Source organism: Myxocyprinus asiaticus, chromosome 37 (genome assembly GCF_019703515.2).
Source record: "Myxocyprinus asiaticus isolate MX2 ecotype Aquarium Trade chromosome 37, UBuf_Myxa_2, whole genome shotgun sequence".
Classification (NCBI taxonomy): Eukaryota; Metazoa; Chordata; class Actinopteri; order Cypriniformes; family Catostomidae; genus Myxocyprinus; species Myxocyprinus asiaticus.
This window is the reverse complement of record NC_059380.1, coordinates 18,665,907-18,688,682: the sequence shown is the minus strand read 5'-3', so window position 1 is coordinate 18,688,682 and position 22,776 is coordinate 18,665,907. Positions and strand designations below refer to the sequence as shown.

Below are 22,776 nucleotides of genomic sequence, written 5' to 3'. Positions count from 1 at the left end.
GCCTAATTAGTCAGAGCAGCTTGCCTTAGGTTTAAAAGCTCAGGATGATCATCCCAAAGAACATTAATGACAAATTAGCCATTCAGAGCTGATGACCACTGAAACGTGGAGTAATAAGAGTGGCAGCATGGTCAATACAGAGACCTGACCATGCTGGGACCAAAGCATATACTTTCGATTAGGAAGGTTCATGTGCAGACAAATGTCTGATCAAATTACTGATCCCTCTAGCTCGCCTTTAAACGTTCGGCTAACTAATTTGTTTACTTTTAAGCTATTTTTGGAAAGCCAATGCCTGAATCTTTAAAGAATAGAATTTTTAATAATGGGGTTAAAATGTATTGTACTGTATTCCAAGTCTTCAAAAACCATGATAGCATTGTCTAAGGAACCAATTGTAAAGTTGGGAGATATTTCCATAGCTCTCAAATCTTGTTTACCCATTCAAACCTGGCAAGTCACAGTTCACACACACACACACACACACACACACACACACACAAAAAAATCCATATTGTGTGCCATATTTTTACACCTTATGAGTAATGAGAGCTTCCATCTGAAAATGAAATACATCTTTTCCCCCACGACAGATGACCAAAACACAGGATGGTCTCAGAAATTCCTGGATGAGTGGCAACCCACTGTAAACCCTGAAGTTGTCATTACTGGAAATATCAAGTTTTGGACTCATAACTCAAGTTCATTGATCTTATTTATCTTAAAAACCAATAGACTTTCAAGTGTTAATTCAAACTATTGAGTACAAAATTGAGGCTATAGGGGATACCCACAATCCCTTAATACTTGAATTAATTGTTTTCTTGGTCAGAGGGAACATACTGGGGCATTTAAATAGTTGAACTGTGTCCCATTTGGTCAAGTTGGACCCTGTTAACACTATCTCATCAGTTCTCCTTGTACATGTGCAGCTGAAGTGCAGGTATATATGCATTTCTGAGGGGAATTAAGTTTATTTAATAACTGACCTAGAATCAGTTATCTTTGTTTGAGCTGTGCTATTGTTTGATCTAAAATTAAATAAATTTAAATGATTAATAGAAACATTTAAATGGCAAGTCTGAGTTAAACATAACTATTTAATAAACTTAAATAGTTAACTCTTCTTGAACACCAAGATTTGACGCTCATAGGGAGAAAAGAAAAAATAAGGTGCCAAAACATGAAAAAGCACAAAGGTTGCCAAAATAAAGAAAGATGAGGGTAGTTTTGTGAGACCCCATTATTCAATGGAATTGAGGGAATAAGTTTACTCAGATGAGTGCAATGAACTTATTAGGGCTTCCAGTAAGTTGGACACATGGACAAGAGAGAGAAAACAGATATTTCCTTGACATTTGTAATGTGTCTGCTAAATGAATAAATATAAATGTGCAATAAGACAATCCCCCAAATGAAAACAAGCCTCTTTGAATCCACATAAATCATGTAAATTATGTTTCTGAATTTTAAAAAGAGCTGTCATTATTAATAAAAAACAGTTAGTCAATGTTAGTCTTTCATGTCATCTGTCTACAACCACAACTGTACTGTAAAACACTCCATACAAATATGCCCAGATGACAAGACACAGAAATCAATGCATGATTCATTCTAAAAGTCATGAACTGAAAATTCAGCTTATTTGAAATATTTTACTCTCAAGATGCATTTAGAAACATTAAAACAAATCCATACATTTTCACAACAAAACAATGGCATTTATTGGAAGGAAATACATGCTACAGGAATTTAGGTCACTATCAATAAAGACCAGAAGCACATTGTACAACTAAACTGATGCCAAACCTATCAACAGATCTAAACATGCACACAGGCATAGTGCTGCCCTGCAATGCACTATATTATGAAAGTACTGTGTGAGATCTTGGTACACTGAAATACAATTGTTCTCCTATGCATTGCCCTTATGACTTCTGACAAATCCACAAAAAGCTAATTCAAATTTCAATGTAAAAGCTACATTTGGGGTTTGCCATGGTACATCAAAAGAGTAAAAGCATTAACTAAAAATGCATTAATATTTATGCTGCAAATGCATCCTTTAATACGGATCTAAAAACTAGATTTAGTTGCAGTCATGTGCCTACAACCTTGTATCAGACCGACTCCATTTAGAGAAAAACACTGTAAAACTTGAGTGGGGGTGCACCTTTCATTCAATGCTGCTAATAAATATAAGCCAATTTAAAAAAATAAATAAATAAAAATTGCTCCTTTCAACCACCTTCCAAACAAAATCAAACAATGGTGAAAAATGAAGATACTGTTAAATGCAAAACATTTTAATGTCTACACAAAATTGGTTGAAATTGAAAAAAAGTCAAAACAAAAACAATGTATTCATTCATTGACATCATATGTGTGACAATACTTTCCACTCTAGAGTTCTTTGGTCCTGCAAACTTCCTTTCACCTTACAAATGGGTTAGGTGGAGTACTAGATGGGTGGTTGTCACTATTTACAAAGGTCTAGAAGAGATGAAGATGTGTGGTTTGCAATGACACTCCTTCAGAAAATCAAAAGTGACCAATGAATCCAGTGTAATTAACAGAAGAGAGGTTGGAAGAAAAGAGCAAAAATGCCATGATATCTAAGGCATTATAACAGTGCTCGATGTGTGACTTTTAAATTGTCCAAGGTTTCACAATGCCAGGCAAAACAATCATCAGGGATATCTCATCACCTTACAAAAATTCTACATTTTTACAGTTTTGCTCAACTCCAGAGTATAACACTAGCACACTTATTCACCCTCAAAAACAGTCAACAAGAACTGAAATTTTTAGAACAAACCTCAATGAACTTTAAGCTTTTTACAACAACAACTATAAAAACCTACTTATTTGCTTTACTTATGAGACTTGCTGGATTTAAATGACACTTGTAGGACTTTATCCCCCAGGCGGTATCCGTTGAGGCTAGCGATGGCCATTGCTGCCTCCTCGTAATTTGTCATGGTAACAAAACCAAACCCTTTGCACTTGTTGCTATTGAAGTCACGGATGACCTTGACATTGGTGACGGCACCAAAGGGACCAAACATCTGCCAAAGGATGCCTTCATCTGCATCTTGACCTAAATTATAGACAAAGATACACCAGCCAGAGGAAGAGCTACCAGCCACATTCATACTAGAGACACTGCTCATGTGGTCAACACTCATAGGTGAAAACCTGTAAGAGCACAAGAGAGATTAATCAGAAGAGCAACTTTATGACAGGTAAGGGAAACAACAAACTATGAAGACTTTCTTCACAAATAGCAAAATACCAATTAGGGCTGGGAGATAATATTCCTGATCTTCATTTAATGATTTGATTAAATGTAATAATAAAAAAAATAAATAAAAACCAGTGGAAAACATACCTTGATTGCTATCAACTAGATTTTTTTTAAACTGTATTTTCCTTCTTGCATTAATCATTTAGAGTCTACTTGACATCAATGGCTGTATTCTTATTGAACATCATCGTAATTAGCTATTTGAACATTTAAAGGGTTAGTTCACCCAAAAATGAAAATTATCTTATCATTTACTCACCCTCGTTCCATTCCAGATGTGTATGACTTTTTCTTCTGCTGAACACAAATATTTTTTGAAAAATATCTAAACTCTGTATGTCCATACAATGCAAGTGAAAGAGGAGATTTAGAGTAAAAAAAGGACTTACATTTTGAACTGTTTCTCAACCACACCTATTATATTGCTTCTGTAAATATGGATTTAAATACAGGAATCATGTGGTTTACTTATATGTTTCCTTTATGTTATCTTTGGAGCTACAAAGGTCTGATCACCATTTACTTGCATTGTATGGGCCTACAGAGCGGAGATAATCTTCTAAAAAACTTTGTTTGTGTTCTGCTGAAGAAAGAATGTCATACATACCAGGGACAGCATTAGAGTAAGTAAATGATAGAATTGTAATTTTTGGGTGAACTATCCATTTAAACTTAAGGAAACATGCCGTTTTCTCACCTGAAGCGCTGTGCTTGGTGGTGAACAGGTCCTCCGAACCGACGAGATTGAGTATGGTACAGCTGAGAGAGCAGCTGGGAATTCTTGGTCTGGTTTGGACTGGCAGCAAACTTCACTGTGATGGGTTCAGAGGCACCAGGTGGATTGGAGCCATTGAGATCTTTGATGGCTTCCTCTGCTTCTGACCTCTTATCAAACCGAATAAAAGCAACACCACGTGACAGGCCTGAAACAGTTAAGAAACAAAGTTAAGACCCAGACAAAATTCAATGATCGGTTAAAGGCAAGGGTGTAGCAGCCAGGGGGACGTGGGGGACACATCCCCCGCACTCTTTTATAAAAAAAATAAAAAAATAAAAAAAAGGCGATTCAGTCCCCCACACTTTTCCAAGCTAAACCCATACTGAGTTCAAATGGTGGATTTGTATACACTATTCTTTGCTTTTTGTTACTTTGGGCTGACTGAGCGACCATCCAGCCAAACACAGGTGAGTTTCATGAGCTGAAACAACCCTAACGTAATAGGTCGTCAGTCAGACAGTCTAATCAACACAGCTCTATTCATTTCTACAAAGTTGCTTTCAACAGTGCTCATTTATCAATGTCTTTTTATCGGCATTGATGTTGATCTAAATTAATAATGTAGAGATGAGGAACACACAAACGAGAGTTCATTATCGGCATATCATTCTTGAAGGACAATCCTTCTTTTAAGTCTTTTTTGTCTTTTGATCATTGATTGACTAACTCATTTCACACAAGACATCACCAGGTGGCATTACCAAAAATAGTCACTGAACGAATCAAATGGATCTGAACAAATTTTTGTGAACATAATCAAAACACTCGAGCCACTTGGATACATTTAAATCCCACAATGCACAAGCACAGAGTAAAACATAAAATTGTGCACATGCACAATTGTCATTATTGTAATTAATTAAATAATTTATTCAAAGACCAGCTTGTGCTCAGTCTTTTATTGTCATGTGTGAAACAGAAGCAGGTGCTTCACAAGTGCCCTTTATCTTTGCAGCACGTACTTTGCAACACTTCAATCTTTCAAATATTACAACTTTTAAAATGACTGCTACGCCCCTGGTTAAAGGTGAAGAATTGTGTAGAAACATCATTACCCGAGGCCTGATCGACCAGCACACGAGAGTTTATGATGCGCCCATAGTGGGCAAACATGTCCTCCACATCCTTCTGTGTCATGGTCTTGGGCAAACCACTGATGTACAGATTGGCATCTTTGATGCTGTCAGAGCTTGGTCGAGCATATGAGACCTGATTTAATGGAGATAAAACCTCATGAAAGACCACTCTTTTGATGCATTATAAAATAAAAATGTATCAAGTAAAAATAATAAGACACATCATATTCGCTCCAATTACAGATGGAAATAGTGTGGTTCCATTGTGTAGCCAAAGTGCAACCTCACATCTGTGAGTTTCATGTATGAAATTGGAAATAAAAACAATAAATAAAATAAAAAAATCCACAATGACATTCTGCATTTCATAAAGGCAAAAACAGTTCTTTAATCTACACCTTCAACTAAAAATAAAAACAAAAAGAAATTGTGGGGGGGGGGGGGAGAAGAAGAGGAAACAGGGACAACTTTTAAATTGAATTAAAACTTCTGCTTGCCACAAGCGAGCAAAATGGCCACTAACACAACCCCTCCATTTTTGTACCAAAACAAGAATGTTGCCAGATAAAAACAATGGAATAATAGATTTTTATAAAGTGAAGTAAAAAAAAAAAAAACAAAAAGAGAAGAAAAAGAAGTCACCAACTTCAGTATGATCCTGTATCAAAATTTAACACGCCAAGTCAAGGAATGCCAATCATACAGATTTTAAGTGACAAAGTCTAGTGACTTCAAACATCAAGAAAAATAAAATTCATGAAACTGAAAGCAAAGGAAACAACAACAATTGTATCAAGATTACTCAAAGCATATTCCTTACAGAAAGCAGGCAGGACTGGAGCACTGCCCTTTACTGCTTTGTGTCTTCTTTAACAACATGGCAGGCACATCTACAATTTTACACATGGAAACAAAAACACCTCTTTGCACATTACCTTGATAGTTTTAGACTGTAGTCTCAGGCCATTGAGTGTATTGATTGCCCTTTCTGCATCACTAGGGTTAACATAGTTAACAAATCCGTACCCTAAACTGTGGCCTAGAGAAAACAAAAGGGGAAAAAAAACAAAATAAAAACAACAAACGATTGTCCACATCCTGCCGACTAGTCTCTCTGCACAAAAGAAACATAACAATACAAGATAATCTTAAAAATGAATGACAATTGTAAAAGAAAAAAAGTCACAAGGTCATAAAAAAAATAAAATAAATAAAAATAAATAAATAAATAAATAACAAAAAAATCATCATTTGACACCAGGAAAGAAAACTATTAGGATCCAGTATTAGAACAAAACATCAAATACAGACTTTATAGTACAGCTTCTAGGAAAAAAAACAAATACCTTCCATCACCTCCTTAAAAATAAAAACAAAAAACATTAGTAGGCATTTCTAAACAAATATAATACAGAATTCACATTCATATCTTTATATCAACCATACATCACATTTCAAAGTATATAAAAACCTTGGAAAGTGGGATGCTGGGGGCGGGGACAAACCAAAAACCCAAAAAATTAAAATAAAATGGCACAGATGCATGAAGATGGCACCAGACTGACATAATTTGGCCACTCCAAGAACTCCACACTTGCACTGGAAACTGCTACTTGCCCTAAAAAAAACACTCGTATAACACTCTCGCTGTGTCCAAATAGCCATACTTTCTACTATACAGAATGCCAAAACAGTATGCCATTGGAGTAGTACAGTGGTGTGAAAAAGTGTTTGCCCCCTTCCTGATTTCTTATTTTTTTGCATGTTTGTCACACTTAAATGTTTCAGATCATCAAACAAGTTTAAATATTAGTCAAAGATAACACAAGTAAACACAAAATGCAGTTTTTAAATTAAGGTTGTTATTATTAAGGGAAAACAAAATCCAAACCTACATGGCCCTGTGTGAAAAAGTGATTGCCCCCTAAACCTAATAACCGGTTGGGCCACCCTTAGCAGCAACAACTGCAATCAAGCGTTTGCGATAACTTGCAATGAGTCTTTTACAGCGCTGTGGAGGAATTTTGGCCCACTCATCTTTGCAGAATTGTTGTAATTCAGCCACATTGGAGGGTTTTCGAGCATGAACTGCCTTTTTAAGGTCATCCCACAGCATCTCAATAGGATTCAGGTCAGGACTTTGACTAGGCCACTCCAAAGTCTTCATTTTGTTTTTCTTCAGCCATTCAGAGGTGGACTTGCTGGTGTGTTTTGGATCATTGTCCTGCTGCAGAACCCAAGTTCGCTTCAGCTTGAGGTCACGAACAGATGGCCGGACATTCTCCTTCAGGACTTTTTGGTAGACAGCAGAATTCATGGTTCCATTTATCACAGCAAGTCTTCCAGGTCCTGAAGCAGCAAAACAGCCCCAGACCATCACACTACCACCACCATATTGTACTGTTGGTATGATGTTCTTTTTCTGAAATGCGGTGTTACTTTTACGCCAGATGTAATGGGACACACACCTTCCAAAAAGTTCAACTTTTGTCTCGTCAGTCCACAGAGTATTTTCCCAAAAGTCTTGGGGATCATCAAGATGTTTTCTGGCAAAAATGAGACGAGTCTTAATGTTCTTTTTGCTCAGCAGTGGTTTTCGTCTTGGAACTCTGCCATGCAGGCCATTTTTGCCCAGTCTCTTTCTTATGGTGGAGTCATGAACACTGACCTTAACTGAGGCAAGTGAGGCCTGCAGTTCTTTGGATGTTGTTGTGTGGTCTTTTGTGACCTCTTGGATGAGTCGTTGCTTCGCTCTTGGGGTAATTTTGGTCGGCCGGCCACTCCTGGGAAGGTTCACCACTGTTCCATGTTTTCGCTATTTGTGGATAATGGCTCTCACTGTGGTTCTCTGGAGTCCCAAAGCTTTAGAAATGGCTTTATAACCTTTTCCAGACTGATAGATCTCAATTACTTTCTTTCTCATTTGTTCCTGAATTTCTTTGGATCTCGGCATGATGTCTAGCGTTTGAAGATCTTTTGGTCTACTTCACTTTGTCAGGCAGGTCCTATTTAAGTGATTTCTTGATTGAGAACAGGTGTGGCAGTAATCAGGCCTGGGTGTGGCTAGAGAAATTGAACTCAGGTGTGATAAACCACAGTTATGTTTTAACAGGTGGGGCAAACACTTTTTCACACAGGGCCATGTAGGTTTGGATTTTGTTTTCCCTTAATAATAACAAACTGCATTTTGTGTTTACTTGTGTTATCTTTGACTAATATTTAAACTTGTTTGATGATCTGAAACATTTAAGTGTGACAAACATGCAAAAAAATAAGAAATCAGGAAGGGGGCAAACACTTTTTCACACCACTGTATGTCCAAATCCACAGTATTCATGAAGCAGTAACTGAGAAATACCCGGATGACCTACTATTTCAGGCTAGATTCTAAAGTGCGGATCGACTGGACGCTTACGATCCCATAATCCCTCGGGAGCTGAGGTGACGACATGTTCAAAACATGGTGAACTGCAAATCAGACGGCTCCTCAACTCTAAGTGATACATATACCAAGATAATTGTTCCTTGTGCTTAAATGGTGCTTGTTTAACAAAACCAGAGCAGATAATTTTCACAGTTGTTCTAACGTCATATATTCGGGTCACGGGTCAATGCCCATGTCCCCGGATGAAGCTTGTCCGAAATCTATTCATATTACTCGCATGCATACTAGGGCTGGGCGATATATCGAATATTAATAATACAATTGAGATAATTACGCTGGCGATGTAAAATTGACCAATATCGTGAATATCGCAATGATTTTGTGCTTTAATTTGGCCTGTTAAGTTTCATAAAGAGCGCATCAGTAGACTAATTTCACGATCCTTCAGGGCTGCACAATTAATCAAAATAACATAAAAATGGCGAGTTTAAAATAACATTCTCTCCACAAATGTCAAAAATATTCAACTCCCAAAGTCAATCATTTGTGGAGCATCCTTTACCCTTAATAACATAAATGTTTCAGGTAAGTGTTCTCAGGATTTGGACACCTCTCTATTAGAATTTTTACACATTTCTCATGAGCAAACGCTTCCAGCTCATTGACATTCTTTGGTTTCTGTGCTGCCACTGCTACCTTGAAATCCCAACAAAGGTTTGCAATGGGATTTTAATGATAGACTGAAAGGGCCATTTAAGGACATTCCACGACCTATCCCTGAGCCACATTTTAGACAACTTGGTTGTATCATTGGTGTTATTGTCTTGCTGGAAATCCAGTGATCACAGAGCTTCAATTTACACACTGAAGGCATCACATTTTTGCCAAAATGGCCTGATACCTGAAAGAATCCATGGCATCAGTCACACAGTCAGGATAGCCATTTCCTGCAGCCGCAAAACACCCCCATAACAGGACTGACCCACCTCCATGCTTGACTGTGGAGATGGTGTAGTTCTTGCCATTACATTGCCTTTCTTACTCCAGATGTACTGCTGAACCATGGGTCTAAAACTAATTTTCAGTTTAGTGTCATACGTCCATAAAACCTTTTTCCAGGACTCAGGTCTTTACAAAGTCCTTCTTGAATATTCAAGTCAACATTTCCATTTCTCTTTAAGTTTTGCTTTCTTCCACACCCAAGAAGGTTGCTGTTGCATCATATTTAAAAAAAAATGTATGAATGGTGCTGCCAGCTTTGTCTATTGGAAATTGAAGTGCCTTGGAAATGTACTTTTAGCCATGGTCTTGATCTCCTCTATTAGGTTTTGTGACAGCTTATTTTTATTTATTTATTTTTTTGCATAGAAATACATTTTTGCTTACAACACTAAACTTACATTTTAAAACTTAAATAAGTGCCATTGTAGAGTGATGGCTTAATTTTGTTTTAAAGCAATTACTTGTGTAGCCTTACATATTTAAGACACAGCTACATGCAAAAGGGGTTGAATAACTATGACATGGCTTTATTTTTAAAAAGTCCTGCTATTTAGAAATATTAGGTTATATATTCACACTATGACTGTGTCGCTCAACAGATTTTGATGTAATGTTTAAAAATCCTGGGTCATCAGAAAAGCTTACCTTTGTAAATCCTTACTGTCTTGGGGGGGATGAATAATTTTGATTGCAAATGTATATTGAATATCGTCAATCGGCTGAAAAATATCGAGATATAATTTAAGACATATCGCCCAGCCCTAATGCATACCCAAGAACGTACTGTTTTGGCAGTAGATAAATGTATTCTTCATCAAATACAGTACATACTCTGACAGTACACGTTTTCAGACGCAGCACCTGTCTACACCGAATACGAGCAACGTTGCGTCAAAAGCACATCTTTTGTAACTTTTTGCCATGAATTTAGTTTGTTGCGTATGTAAATAAATAACTTCTGCTTTCAACATTAAAGCCAGCTAGTGATGTTTCCAGTCTCTGGTCTAATAATTTAAATCTTTTGTTACACACAGTTTTAGCAACAATAACATTAAAATAATTACATAATTAGCAAATGTTTATACCAGTGCATTTCTGTTGAAAATAAAGTAGCATACAGATTTTCTCACTTAACTGTATCTGAAGTCTACTTAAGCTCACGACTGATTGGTCCGTGCTATCTGCATGTCATTTAGAATGTTTACTTGGATGCATCCAGTGTAGACGGTTTCAACCCATTGCGGCATGTCACATCAACGGACATGCCCGGTGTAGACAGGGCATTAGAAAATATATGCATTGGCTTCTCCACTTGGCATGCCCAACAGCTCACGAGTCGGGATAATACCGTGTGTAAAAAAACTGAAGCACTTTCAAAATGTCAAATGCATTTGTCTAGTTGCAAAAGCTTTACACAAACTGATTTAAAGGAAAGCTAATGTGCTTCATTTGAAAGCCTAAATAAAACTAATTTTGCAATGCATTGTGGGAGAACTTAAATCCAAATTCAATCAAAATCTTTAAGGACCTTATTCAAAGTAGCGGCATCTTTAGTTTTAGACAGAAATGACAATGCGGTGGTGAGGGACAGACTAAAGCCTAAGGTATACTTCGGTCAGATGCGAATGCTAGGCGTCTTCGTAGAAGCCGTAGTTTAAGCCATTAGTCGACTAGTTGTCGCACGTTTATGATATTAATTTAATTACTTCAAAATTTTCAAGCACACGCACAAAGCGTGCCACAGCGACACCGACACCGACAAAAGCAGTAATGATTCTGAATGTGTGACACTGTCTGAACATTTTGTTAATTTATAGAGAGAAATGCACATTAGGGTTGTGTCAACAGATGATGATCTTGGGGATCGATGATGGTCAAAGTGATCGCCAATAGCTGATGCCTTTGACAATGTCAAGACGATGTTTGGCTCGTTTTCCCATTAATGTATTAAATTATTATTATTATTGTTAGGCAATTATTATCAAATTAATATTACAAATAAGAGACGCAGTCCTTATACGTAGACACACAGACACCTGCTTGAAGAAAAACACTTTATTATATTATTAAGAACAGATGACAGAAAAGCCATCTATGTGCATGTCTTAGGCGCTGTTTGTTCGGAGGCGTGCAGTCTCGTGGAACACACGTATGTAAAAGGTTCGTTTCTGTCTTCTGAATTTTTTTTTTTTTTTTGCAAGAACAGTATCATCTATGAGTGCTGCAAATGACCTCAGACATCTCAGCTCAGGAGGTGCTTTGAGTTCAGTTCGCTTTATTTCCACAGAGCAGTTCATTGTGACCACAACTCTTCAGCCTATACATCTGTGATTAAAACATAAAATAATACAAAAACACGTTCACCTCGAACCATGATTTATATTTCAGTGATTATCATCATTATAATTATTATTTTTACATTTATAATTGTTTTTATGTCTTCATTTGTGGAAGTAATTTTCCACCTGCATGTCTAGACGGATACTTGCCTGGTGGTAAATGGAAAGGTGGTTACTTATATATATATATATATAATATATATATTATTTTTTTGATCACTTCATTATTTTAATTGGTTTTTCATTTCATTTGGAGTGCAATTTGAATTTAGAAATGTATTTGATTAAAGTTTTTCAAAAAAATAAATAATTTAATTTTCAATGCAAAATCACTAAAGCAAGAATAGCCTATTCACCGATCCCTCAGCCCCGGGGTTTCCGATGTAATTGGATAATGCGATATATATATATATATATATATATCGTGAAGGAGGGAACAAAAATTTATTCACACACGATGTCTTTTCCTGGACAACGAAATACCCGACCGGTAGAGAATACACAGATGAAGTAGGTTCTTTGCCAGAGAGATGTTGTCCTTCACAACTGTTGAAAAGCCATCTTTCAAAAAAATTTAACAACACAATTTTAATTGCACTTAATTTTTTTCCAGTTTCATTTGAATTTTTAGTTAAAATAAATAAAAAAAATAAAGTTCAAAGTTTGAAATCAAGGTGTCTTGCTTTATTGTGTAGGTTTAACCCTAACCCTGCTTAACGAAAATTACCTCATAATACCACCTAGCGTCCAACCAGCGGTAATACCGGTGTTCGTCGGTTTCCTGTGGAGTTTTTTTTCTGCGAACAACCGACCAATCAAAACTTGGTCGACCAAGACTCTTCTCATCGACTAACATTTGGTTGACTATTAGGGGGCAGCCCAAGTAAATTGAAGCTTTCAGTGTGACCTATTCTTGTAAAAACACTACACGTTGTTCTGCTGCTGTATAAGTTGAGCGTCTGCTCTATTCGACTATTGCACATGATAACACGTTATGTAGTTTAGTCACCCAACCAACATTATTTTGTTCATTTAAAATCTGGCAGTCGTTGACTTGGTTGTAAAAGTGTTCCAACAGGAGAAACACTATAGATTCCTATATTTACACTACTGGTCAGAAGTTTAGGATCACTTATTCTTTATTTTAATTTCTCTCACATTTTAGAATAATATTGAAGTCATCTAAACTATGTAATAGCAGAAATGGAACTGGGAATTATGTTGTGACTATAAAAATCCAAAATAAATCAAAACTATGTTATATTTTAGCATCTTCAAAGTAGTCACCCTTTACCTAGAATTTGCAGAAATGTACTCTTGACATTTTCTTAACCAACTTCTTGAGGAATCACCCTGGGATACTTTTTAAACAGTATTAAAGGAGTTCCCATCTATGTTGGGCACTTATTGGCTGCTTTTATTTATTATTCGGTCAAAGTATTTTTTAAAATACAATTTTAGTTTTGTAATGAATTAATATGTTGGCACAATTATATTTTTTTCTACAAAACTAATTTGAAACATTTAATTCGACTTCAGATCAAAAGGTTTTTAAGATCATGAGAAACATTTCAGTCAAGTGACCCCAAACTTTTGAACAGCAGTGATGTCAACTGTTGGGCTCACTGCAGTTACTATCACTGTCTTCTTAAGACTCATTTGTATTCATGTAAATTGTTCATGGGGTCATTGCATACACTCAAATGCAACATATGGTTGTATTGTTCTTACATTCACATTGCTTTGTGATGCTTTTATAGGCACATTTGATTTGCTTTAGGATGTGTTCATTAAAACCTACACTAGGGAAATTTTTACCTCTCATGGCCACATGGTGCCATCTTTAATGTTATTATTTTAATGTTTATGCACACAAAAAGTGCATAGTGCTGCTAATTTTATTTGCTGTTTGTTGGTTTTCAATATAAAACTTGGTGAAATGATTTCAGTTTGTGTATCAGTACTTTCTGAACATTTCCAGCACATTAACAATACCACGATAATACTGATAACTGCAATAATTTGTCACTATATCATGATATTAAATTTTTATTCCGTTTCATCTCTAGTAGATAGCCGTTTCTTCAGATTTCTGTTTAGTCATCAAATTTTAGTAATTTATTTGCACATGAAGAAATTGTTAATATATTAGGAAGAAGGAAATAACAGTACACACAGTAGTCCAGTAACCATGGATGACATGTCCACATTAGCAATCGCATTTTCTCAAAAAATACCGTATCAAACCAACTGCACATACAGTGCATAGTGAATACATTTATTTATAGCACACATGAAGCGCTATTACTTTGAAGTTGCACTCATGCGTTCCTGACAGTTTAAACGTCCTGGATCGCCTGCTTGGATTGTCATGGACTGACTGTCATGATCTGAAAATCAGAGGAACTTTTGATCCTGAAGTTTTGATTTTGGCTGATGGAATATGCACTTCAGAGGAGCGCTCGACAAAAAAAAAAGCTGGATTTTCGTGAATGACACCTATTTAAACAAGATAGCTGCATATTTGCAAACGGTATATAATAGAAATTGTATTGATATTTGCCTTTTATCATTAGAAAAGAAAGTTAAAAGTGACAGGGAACTGCTGAGGAGAGGCTGGTAGTATACGTGCTTTAGAGGTAAATAAATGAGTGTTCCACAGGATGCTGGATCTGATCAAGTTTTGTGAGGTTTTTATTACATCTGTTTAAACATATCATGTGCATATAAGTTTTATTGATATTTGCCTTTTTATCATTAGACAAGACAATTAAAAGCTACAGGGAACTGTTGAGGAGAGAGAGGGAGAATGAAAGAGGTGAGCACTTTAACATTATGAGCTTAAACGTGTCTGCCTCTGCTCTGATGCAGACCATTTAAATGAGACTGTGTTGCACACCGGTCTATTATTGTCGTTTACATGTCACAGTCGCTTCACACGCCCTCAAGAAACAAATTGGCCAAATGGGACAATTTATCGGCCGATGCCGATAATTTAAAAAAAAAAAAAAAGTCTGAATATTGGCCGATTTATCGGCCTTGGCGATTTATCGGTCGACCGCTAGGGGAAATATAATCCTTATGTAAATATCATGTTTGATTTGATTTAATCAGTAAATTATTATTATTTAACCAGACAAGCATGCACTTTCATTAAATACATATTTCTGAAAAGAATATTTCGATGTAATCAGAGACAATACTATTTTAGTTTAAAATATTTTAAATGCATGTAATCAGTGACAATACGTAAGCAGCATATGTTTCTAACATAATTCCTTATTTTCATTAAGTAGAATTATTAGCTAATATTTCCAGTCGATGTCACCATTGCCTTGTTCTGGGCTGATTTTTAGTCCCGGTACATCTCTGCTGGATCATTTAGCACTTTTAAGGACAGCACTTTTAGCTTGATTTTAAAGGAACTGCTTTGCAAGTCTTCAAAGTAATAATAAAAAAAAAACTTTCAATCTTAACTTTTCTTGATTTAGTTTAAAGAATCGTGAACTAAACAGCAAGTTCAGAATTGTGAACTGAACCGTGAGATGTGTGAATCGTTACACCCTTAAGGTTGCAACACTCGCATTTGAGCCACTGCGGTCACGAAGCACTAGAAAATGTATTTACTGCTAAACAACAGGAGATGAAGGTAGAAGCAACAACTGTGAATTTGCACATCAAGAATGCATGTGTGAAGAGGTCAGGAGATACCTGCATTCTGAGGGAATATAGTCATCTTTATGGGTCAAAACTTCTTAAGATAAATAATCCAACATATCATGGCAGTAGAGTGCATACACCAATCGGCTGTGTACACACGCAGAGTCATATAAAGAATACTTTGAAATGCTAGCGTTCGACTGTATGCGGACCCCAAGCATTCACATCAAAACTGAAGTATACTTTGGGCTTTACAGTCTCTTCAATGGGTTGTACTGTTGGTTAAAGCGTTTTGGATCGTTCCACCAACACATTTTTTTTTCTTCTTTTTCCAAGACATTTTAGTAGAAAAAAAAAAAAAAACTCCAGAAAACAAGAGCTGAGGAAAATAATATATATATATATATATATATACAGCGCATGCCATCGCACTGTAAATGATGACGAAACTTGCGCCATGCGTCTTGTACGCAGATGCCTAGCGTTCGTATCTAAACAAAGCTCAAGTCTATCCCTCACAACTTTGTTTTTATTTCCTATCAAATGTCAAACACGGCGTTACAGTGAATAAGGTCTGTGGTTTTGAATCTGGCCAGTACCATCTTTATACCTTGTCTAATAGGAAAAAAATTAAATGCAATTTAAATAAGTGAACCAAGAGAAGAAAAAACAACAACAAAAAAACATTTGAGACAACTGTCAACAGTGTGAAAAACTAACACATGCTTCAATAAACTAGTCAATGGAAAATAAAAGATCTCTCTCTCTATATATATAGATATATAGATATATATAAAAATAAAAAAACAACAACTGTACAATACTGAAAAACAAGTGCATTCCCTATAGATGTTTGTTATTCACCCATTGGTGGACAAAAAAATTTTTACAGCATAAAAAAACAGCTCTTAGGTGATCAATAATACACACAATAAATGATAAGAAACTGACTCTTAATGTGAACCTATCACAAGAGAGAACGCCACTAACTTATTCTGTTGTGTTTGGGAAGATTTACCTGCCATTTTGTCCCTGATGAGTTTGGCCGACTCCACCTCGCCAATGCTGCTAAACAGACTTCGAAGCTCCTCTTGACTCATGTTCTGAGGCAGATAGTTGACGATCAGGTTGGTTTTTGCATCACTCTGCTCATCGCCCATGTGGTCCTCATAACCGTTCGGCATGTCGTATACCTCCTGTTTCACAGGAAATAATTCAAAGTGAGCAAACTACAGAACCGATTACAGAATTTTACATTTTAACCATTAATGCGAATGGTTAAAAAAAACCATTTAAAATGAAATGATCAGGCAGCATCACTCCAGTCTGAGCCATTGATCAAAATAATGGTTGGTCTTACCGTTACTGCGCTGGCACCCTTGTCTCTTTCATTACCCTGGCACTGAACCTCACAAACCTGCAGTAACAAAACAGTGTTACAACATGGTGTAAATATGGACTTAAAGCTATGGACCTCACAGGAGAACATTTATTCAAATATACTGTGACAGACTGCTAGAATTTATTTAATCTCACATCAAGATGGCGCCGAGTATGGCTGCTGCGTTGCGAGCTCCGACACAACTTAGCAATGGTTTGTTTGTTTTGTTTACAATTCTTATGTTTCTTGTCTTGGATGTTGCCTGCCTTATTGTCTACGACAGACAAACACTTTTGGACATTGGCTCAGCGATCTCACACCGTAAACCGGACTTCACATTCCTCAATGCCGACCCGCTGTTTACAAACACGCAAGCAGAGCCCTTTGTCTGGGCAGCACGGCCGCGGAAACGCAGGAGGAAAAGGGGAAACAGAGCCGGCGTTCTCATCAGAGTAAGACGCCGCGCAAATCGACCCCCGCTACCCACTATTCTACTGGCAAATGTTCAGTCTCTGGATAACAAGCTCTGCGAGCTGAAAGCGCGGATCTCTTTCCAACGAGAGACGAGGGACTGCTGCATTATCTGCCTTACGGAAACTTGGATGTCTGCGGAGATTCCAGACTCAGCCATTGAACCCGCGGGGTTCTCCATGCTCCGAGCGGACAGAGCGAAAGACCTCTCAGGTAAAACTAGAGGAGGTGGTGTATGTTTTATGATCAACAAATCCTGGTGTGATCAGAGGAACATACATTCTATCAAGTCTTTCTGTTCTCCTGATCTGGAATTTCTTATGCTTCTGTGTCGACCATTCTGGCTACCGAGGGAATTCACAGCGGTCATTATCACTGCTGTGTACATCCCCCCACAAGCCGACACAGACCGGGCACTCAAGGAACTGTATGGGAGTATAAGTGAGCAGGAAACCGCGCACCCTGAGGCCGCGTTCATTGTGACCGGGGACTTTAATAAAGCCAGTTTAAAATCAGTCGCACCAAAATATCACCAGCACATTAGTTTCAACACACGAGGGGACCGGGTTTTGGACCATTGCTACTCTCCGTTCCGGGATGGCTACAAATCCCTCCCCCGCCCACCATTTGGAAAATCGGACCACTCTTCCATTCTGCTTCTGCCCGCTTACAGGCAGAAACTGAAACAGGAAGCACCCACCCTCAGAACGATCCAGTGCTGGTCGGACCAATCAGACTCTACGCTACAAGACTGTTTTGATCGCACGGACTGGGAGATGTTCCGGTCCGCCTCTGATGACGACATCGAGCTTTACGCTGATAGCGTAATGTGTTTCATCAGAACGTGTGTAGAGGAAGTGATTCCGACCAGAACTGTGCGAATCTATCCGAATCAGAAGCTGTGGATCAACAGCGATGTTCGCGCAGCACTTAATGTGCGGACCTCCGCTTTTAATTCCGGGAACGCGGAGGAGCATAAACAAGCCAGTTATGCCCTCCGAAAAACTATCAAAACAGCAAAACGCCAGTACAGGAGTAAGATTGAAGGACAGTTTAACACCACCAACTCTAGAAGCATGTGGCAGGGAATTAACATCATCACGGACTTTAAAGGGAATAAAAACTCCGCCATGAACACCGCTGCCTCTCTACCGGATGAGCTAAATACTTTTTATACTCGTTTCGAGGGAAATAACACCGCCCTCGCGGAGAGAGCTCTCACGGCCGAAGCTACAGAGGTTAGTTCACTCTCTGTCTCTGTAGCGGATGTAACCCGATCATTCCGACGGGTGAATATCCGCAAAGCCGCGGGTCCAGACGGCATTCCGGGCCGCGTCATCAGAGCGTGCGCGAACCAGCTGGCTGGTGTTTTTACGGACATTTTCAACCTTTCCCTCTCTTTGTCTGTAGTCCCCACATGCTTCAAAACATCCACCATTGTGCCTGTTCCAAAACAATCGAAAATAACTTGTTTAAATGACTGGCGTCCTGTTGCTCTGACCCCCATCATCAGCAAATGTTTTGAGAGACTAATCAGAGATTACATCTGCTCTGTATTACCACTCAATCTTGACCCGCTGCAGTTTGCTTACCGTAACAACCGCTCCACTGATGATGCCATTGCATCTACAATACACACTGCTCTCTCCCACCTGGAAAAAAAGAACACTTATGTGAGAATGCTGTTTGTAGACTACAGCTCAGCATTCAACACCATAGTGCCCTCCAAGCTAGATGAGAAACTCCGGGCTCTGGGCTTAAACAGCTCGCTGTGCAGCTGGATCCTGGACTTCCTGTCAAGCAGACGCCAGGTGGTTAGAATAGGCAGCAACATCTCCTCATCACTGACCCTCAACACTGGAGCCCCGCAGGGCTGTGTTCTCAGCCCACTACTGTATTCCCTGTACACACATGACTGTGTGGCAACACATAACTCCAATGCCATCATTAAGTTTGCTGATGACACGACGGTGGTAGGTCTGATCACTGACAATGATGAAACAGCCTACAGAGAGGAGGTGCACACTCTGACACACTGGTGTCAGGAGCACAACCTCTCCCTCAACGTCAGTAAGACAAAGGAGCTTGTGGTGGACTTCAGGAGAAAAGACAGAGAACACAGTCCAATCACCATCAATGGAGCACCAGTGGAGAGAGTCAGCAGCTTCAAGTTCCTGGGTGTCCACATCACTGAGGAACTCACATGGTCCGTCCACACTTAAGTCGTTGTGAAGAAGGCTCATCAGCGCCTTTTCTTCCTGAGACGGCTGAGGAAGTTTGGAATGAACCGCTACATCCTCACACGGTTCTACACCTGCACTGTGGAGAGCATCCTGACTGGCTGCATCTCCGCCTGGTACGGCAATAGCACTGCCCACAACCGCAAAGCACTGCAAAGGGTGGTGCGAACTGCCAAACACATCATCGGAGGTGAGCTTCCCTCCCTCCAGGAAATATATACAAGGCGGTGTGTGAAAAAAGCTCGGAGGATCATCAGAGACTCCAGCCACCCGAGCCATGGGCTGTTCTCACTGCTACCATCAGGTAGGCGGTATCGCAGCATCAGGACACGCACCAGCCGACTCCATGATAGCTTCTTCCCCCAAGCAATCAGACTTCTGAACTCTTGATCTCCCACGATCAAAATACATCATCCCTGCACTTTATTACTCTTTTATCTCACACCGGACTGTCATAAATTATATTACTGTCATTATATTATGTCTCTCTTAACAACTGACTATCAACCGACAGCCTGAATGTTAATACAGTACAATACTGTACATTCTATATATATACTTTTTTCATATATATTTTAATTTTTATTGAATAATGTGTATCTATATAGTATCTATATAGTAAAAAACAAAAAAAAAAAAACAAAAAACAAAAACAGCATATTGTATACTGTGCAATGTATGTTATTATTGTATATTGTTGAGTGTAATTGTGTATAACAGATGTTTAAATTGTGTTGTGTTAATTTGATGTTTTAAGTTGTGTAATTATGTATAACAGATGTTTAAATTGTGCTGTGTTAATTTGATGTTTATTGTAGATTGGCGTATGTCTCATCACTGTCACGACTGCTATGTTGATCGGAACTGCACCCAAGAATTTCACACACCATTGCACTTGTGTATATGGCTGTGTGACAATAAAGTGATTTGATTTGATTTGATTTGATGGGCAGCATGAAGTTTCATCACACCATAATATTAAATTGGTATGTTTATGGGAATTCAACATTTTATTGAAGAATGATTCAAGCAAAGGTTGATAGTCCAAGTGGACTAATTATAGGCATAAGTAAATACTCACTTTTAAATACCTTATGTGTCCTCTTCTGACGGCCATGTAGACGTTTCAAGATTTAAGTCTGAAAAGCAGGACGATGTAGAAAAAGTCAACATCAACCTTTATAACAAAGAACACAACCAATACAAGCGAGGACAGACCTTCCCTCATCCCGTATTTACAATCAAATAAACATTTAACCGTCGGCTGCTACACTACAAACGAAAATCAAAACAATACAAGAGGCCTGCTAACAGCACGAGCTATTAGGGCGCTTGAGGCCCGCACATTCATAAACAGACATTTGCTCTGATTCTGACAGGCACGTGTAATTATTTTCAAACCAACAAAAGACATACCTCAAGTCACTTCGTCTTGGAGTGTCGTTCAATTTGAGCAAATCACCAGAATTTTCGGTTACAAAGCGCAGATCAAATCTATCTGCGTCGCACACATCGATCTCCACCGAACACAAAATTATGCGCAGCCGCAAAAGTGCCTCCATGCCTGGGCGCGGAAGCGGAAGTGTATAGGTCCTATTCACGCTAGCGACATCTTTGATTTTTAATGGGAATGACAACGACGCTGTGAGGGATAGACCACAGATCTATATATAGATCAGTGGGCTAGACTTACGCTCTCTTCAATGGGCTGTACTACAGTTTAAAGTGTTTCTGGATCGTTCCGCGGACAAAACATTGATCAAATATCTGTCAAAGTGCATCCAGAATACAAAGAACTCCAGACAACATGAGTTGTGGAAAATCAGATGTGATGTAGGAGCATAACGTTCGTGCCATTGAAAAAATGCTAAGTGTATCCCTCACTACCTCGTTTTCATTACCGTACAAAGATGGCGCTACCGTGAATGTCAATTCGCGCCTCCTGCTGACCTGCGAAAATGCTGCTGGCCTGGCTGCAGGTACCACCGTAGTGATTTTACGTATGGATAACAAATAAAAGCATCACTGAATCCATAAATGCAGGCAGCTGAATTGCTGTCCCGCTGCCTAATCAGTTAAAGGGATAGTTCACACAAAAATGAAAATTCAGTCATTGTTTACTCACCTCTGTGTTGCTATATAACCCCATATGACTTTCTATCTTTTTTCTTAACACAAAGGGAGAAATAGTAAAAAGAAAAAAATGTTGTGCTCAGTGATGTCATACAGTGGGAGTTTATGGCGACTACCTCTTCAAACTTCAAAAGGATGCAAAAGTATAATTCAGAAGTCTAATAAATTATTCCATGAGACTCATGATTGTTATGAAAGCATACAGTAAGGTTTGGTGAGAAACAAACCAAAATCTAATGTTTTATTCAGTGAAACTGTTGACCAACCGTTGATTCCCTGTGTGCGATCGTGAGACTGCACAAGAGCAACAGTTCACGCAGCCCACGCAGCATGGGGTGTTCAAGTAAAAACTTTTGTTTATCTAAAAACTAGGTCTGCCACTGCGATAGTGACAACAAACAAACCAGAGAATAGAACGGTCGGTTAAAAACGACTTGATTTTGGCCAAGAATGTTACACCTACTGAATGTTTTCTCTGAGGTCTCACTCTATCACAAATACTCACCGGTTCAGAATTGAGAAGAGGTGACAGACATTCCCACCTCCTCTAGCTCTCTGTTTGATTGATGGTGCGTTCCATTTACCTCGGAAGTCGGATGTCGGAGCTGGGAATGACATCACACCTGAGTTGACTGCGTTCCAGTACACAAGTCGGAAAACCAAGATGGACACATCCAGGCAAACCTTTGTTGTGCTTGCTCTTTCGGAATACAAACAACTACAGAACAAATATGAAGTCCACCTAAAAAACATCATGGAATAAGAAAGGAGATGCAGAAGGTAGGTTATTTTTCGGTGTATTTCATGGTGCGTCCTTTTGAAGAACTTTTGCGTCCTTTTGAAGCTTGAAGAGGTGGTCACCATAAACTGCCATTGTATGACATCACTGAGCACAGTTTTAAACTTTTCACAGCAGTTTGAAAAGCATCTTATTTTCATCCTACCTCCTTATACAGCTTCAAAAGTCAGCATTTTCCAATTTTCAGATGATGCGGTATTACTTT

At 38.3% G+C, this 22,776-nt stretch overlaps 1 protein-coding gene across 1 annotated transcript; it reads right to left on the bottom strand.

The window, feature by feature from the left end:
* Positions 1 to 1,228: 1,228 nt before the first annotated feature.
* Positions 1,229 to 21,565, bottom strand: elavl1b (ELAV like RNA binding protein 1b). The gene is made up of 8 exons (XM_051676038.1): positions 21,056 to 21,565; positions 20,721 to 20,778; positions 16,908 to 16,964; positions 16,566 to 16,743; positions 6,097 to 6,200; positions 5,141 to 5,294; positions 4,005 to 4,230; positions 1,229 to 3,198 (listed from the first exon to the last, which is right to left on the bottom strand). Exons 2-8 carry the CDS (start codon positions 20,754 to 20,756, stop codon positions 2,874 to 2,876), a joined length of 1,080 nt encoding a protein of 359 aa, XP_051531998.1. The 5' UTR covers positions 20,757 to 20,778; positions 21,056 to 21,565; the 3' UTR covers positions 1,229 to 2,873.
* Positions 21,566 to 22,776: the final 1,211 nt, after the last annotated feature.

What these genes read in the sequence shown, in the direction of transcription:
- elavl1b (XM_051676038.1), bottom strand. Translation starts at nt 20,756, where the DNA reads ATGGCCGTCAGAAGAGGACACATAAGGTATTTAAAA. An exon ending in TACAGTCTAAAACTATCAAG is followed by an intron (nt 5,295 to 6,096) that starts GTAATGTGCAAA and finishes CCATTAAATCAG; the next exon opens with GTCTCATATGCTCGACCAAG. An exon ending in GCTGGTCGATCAGGCCTCGG is followed by an intron (nt 4,231 to 5,140) that starts GTAATGATGTTT and finishes TAACTGTTTCAG; the next exon opens with GCCTGTCACGTGGTGTTGCT.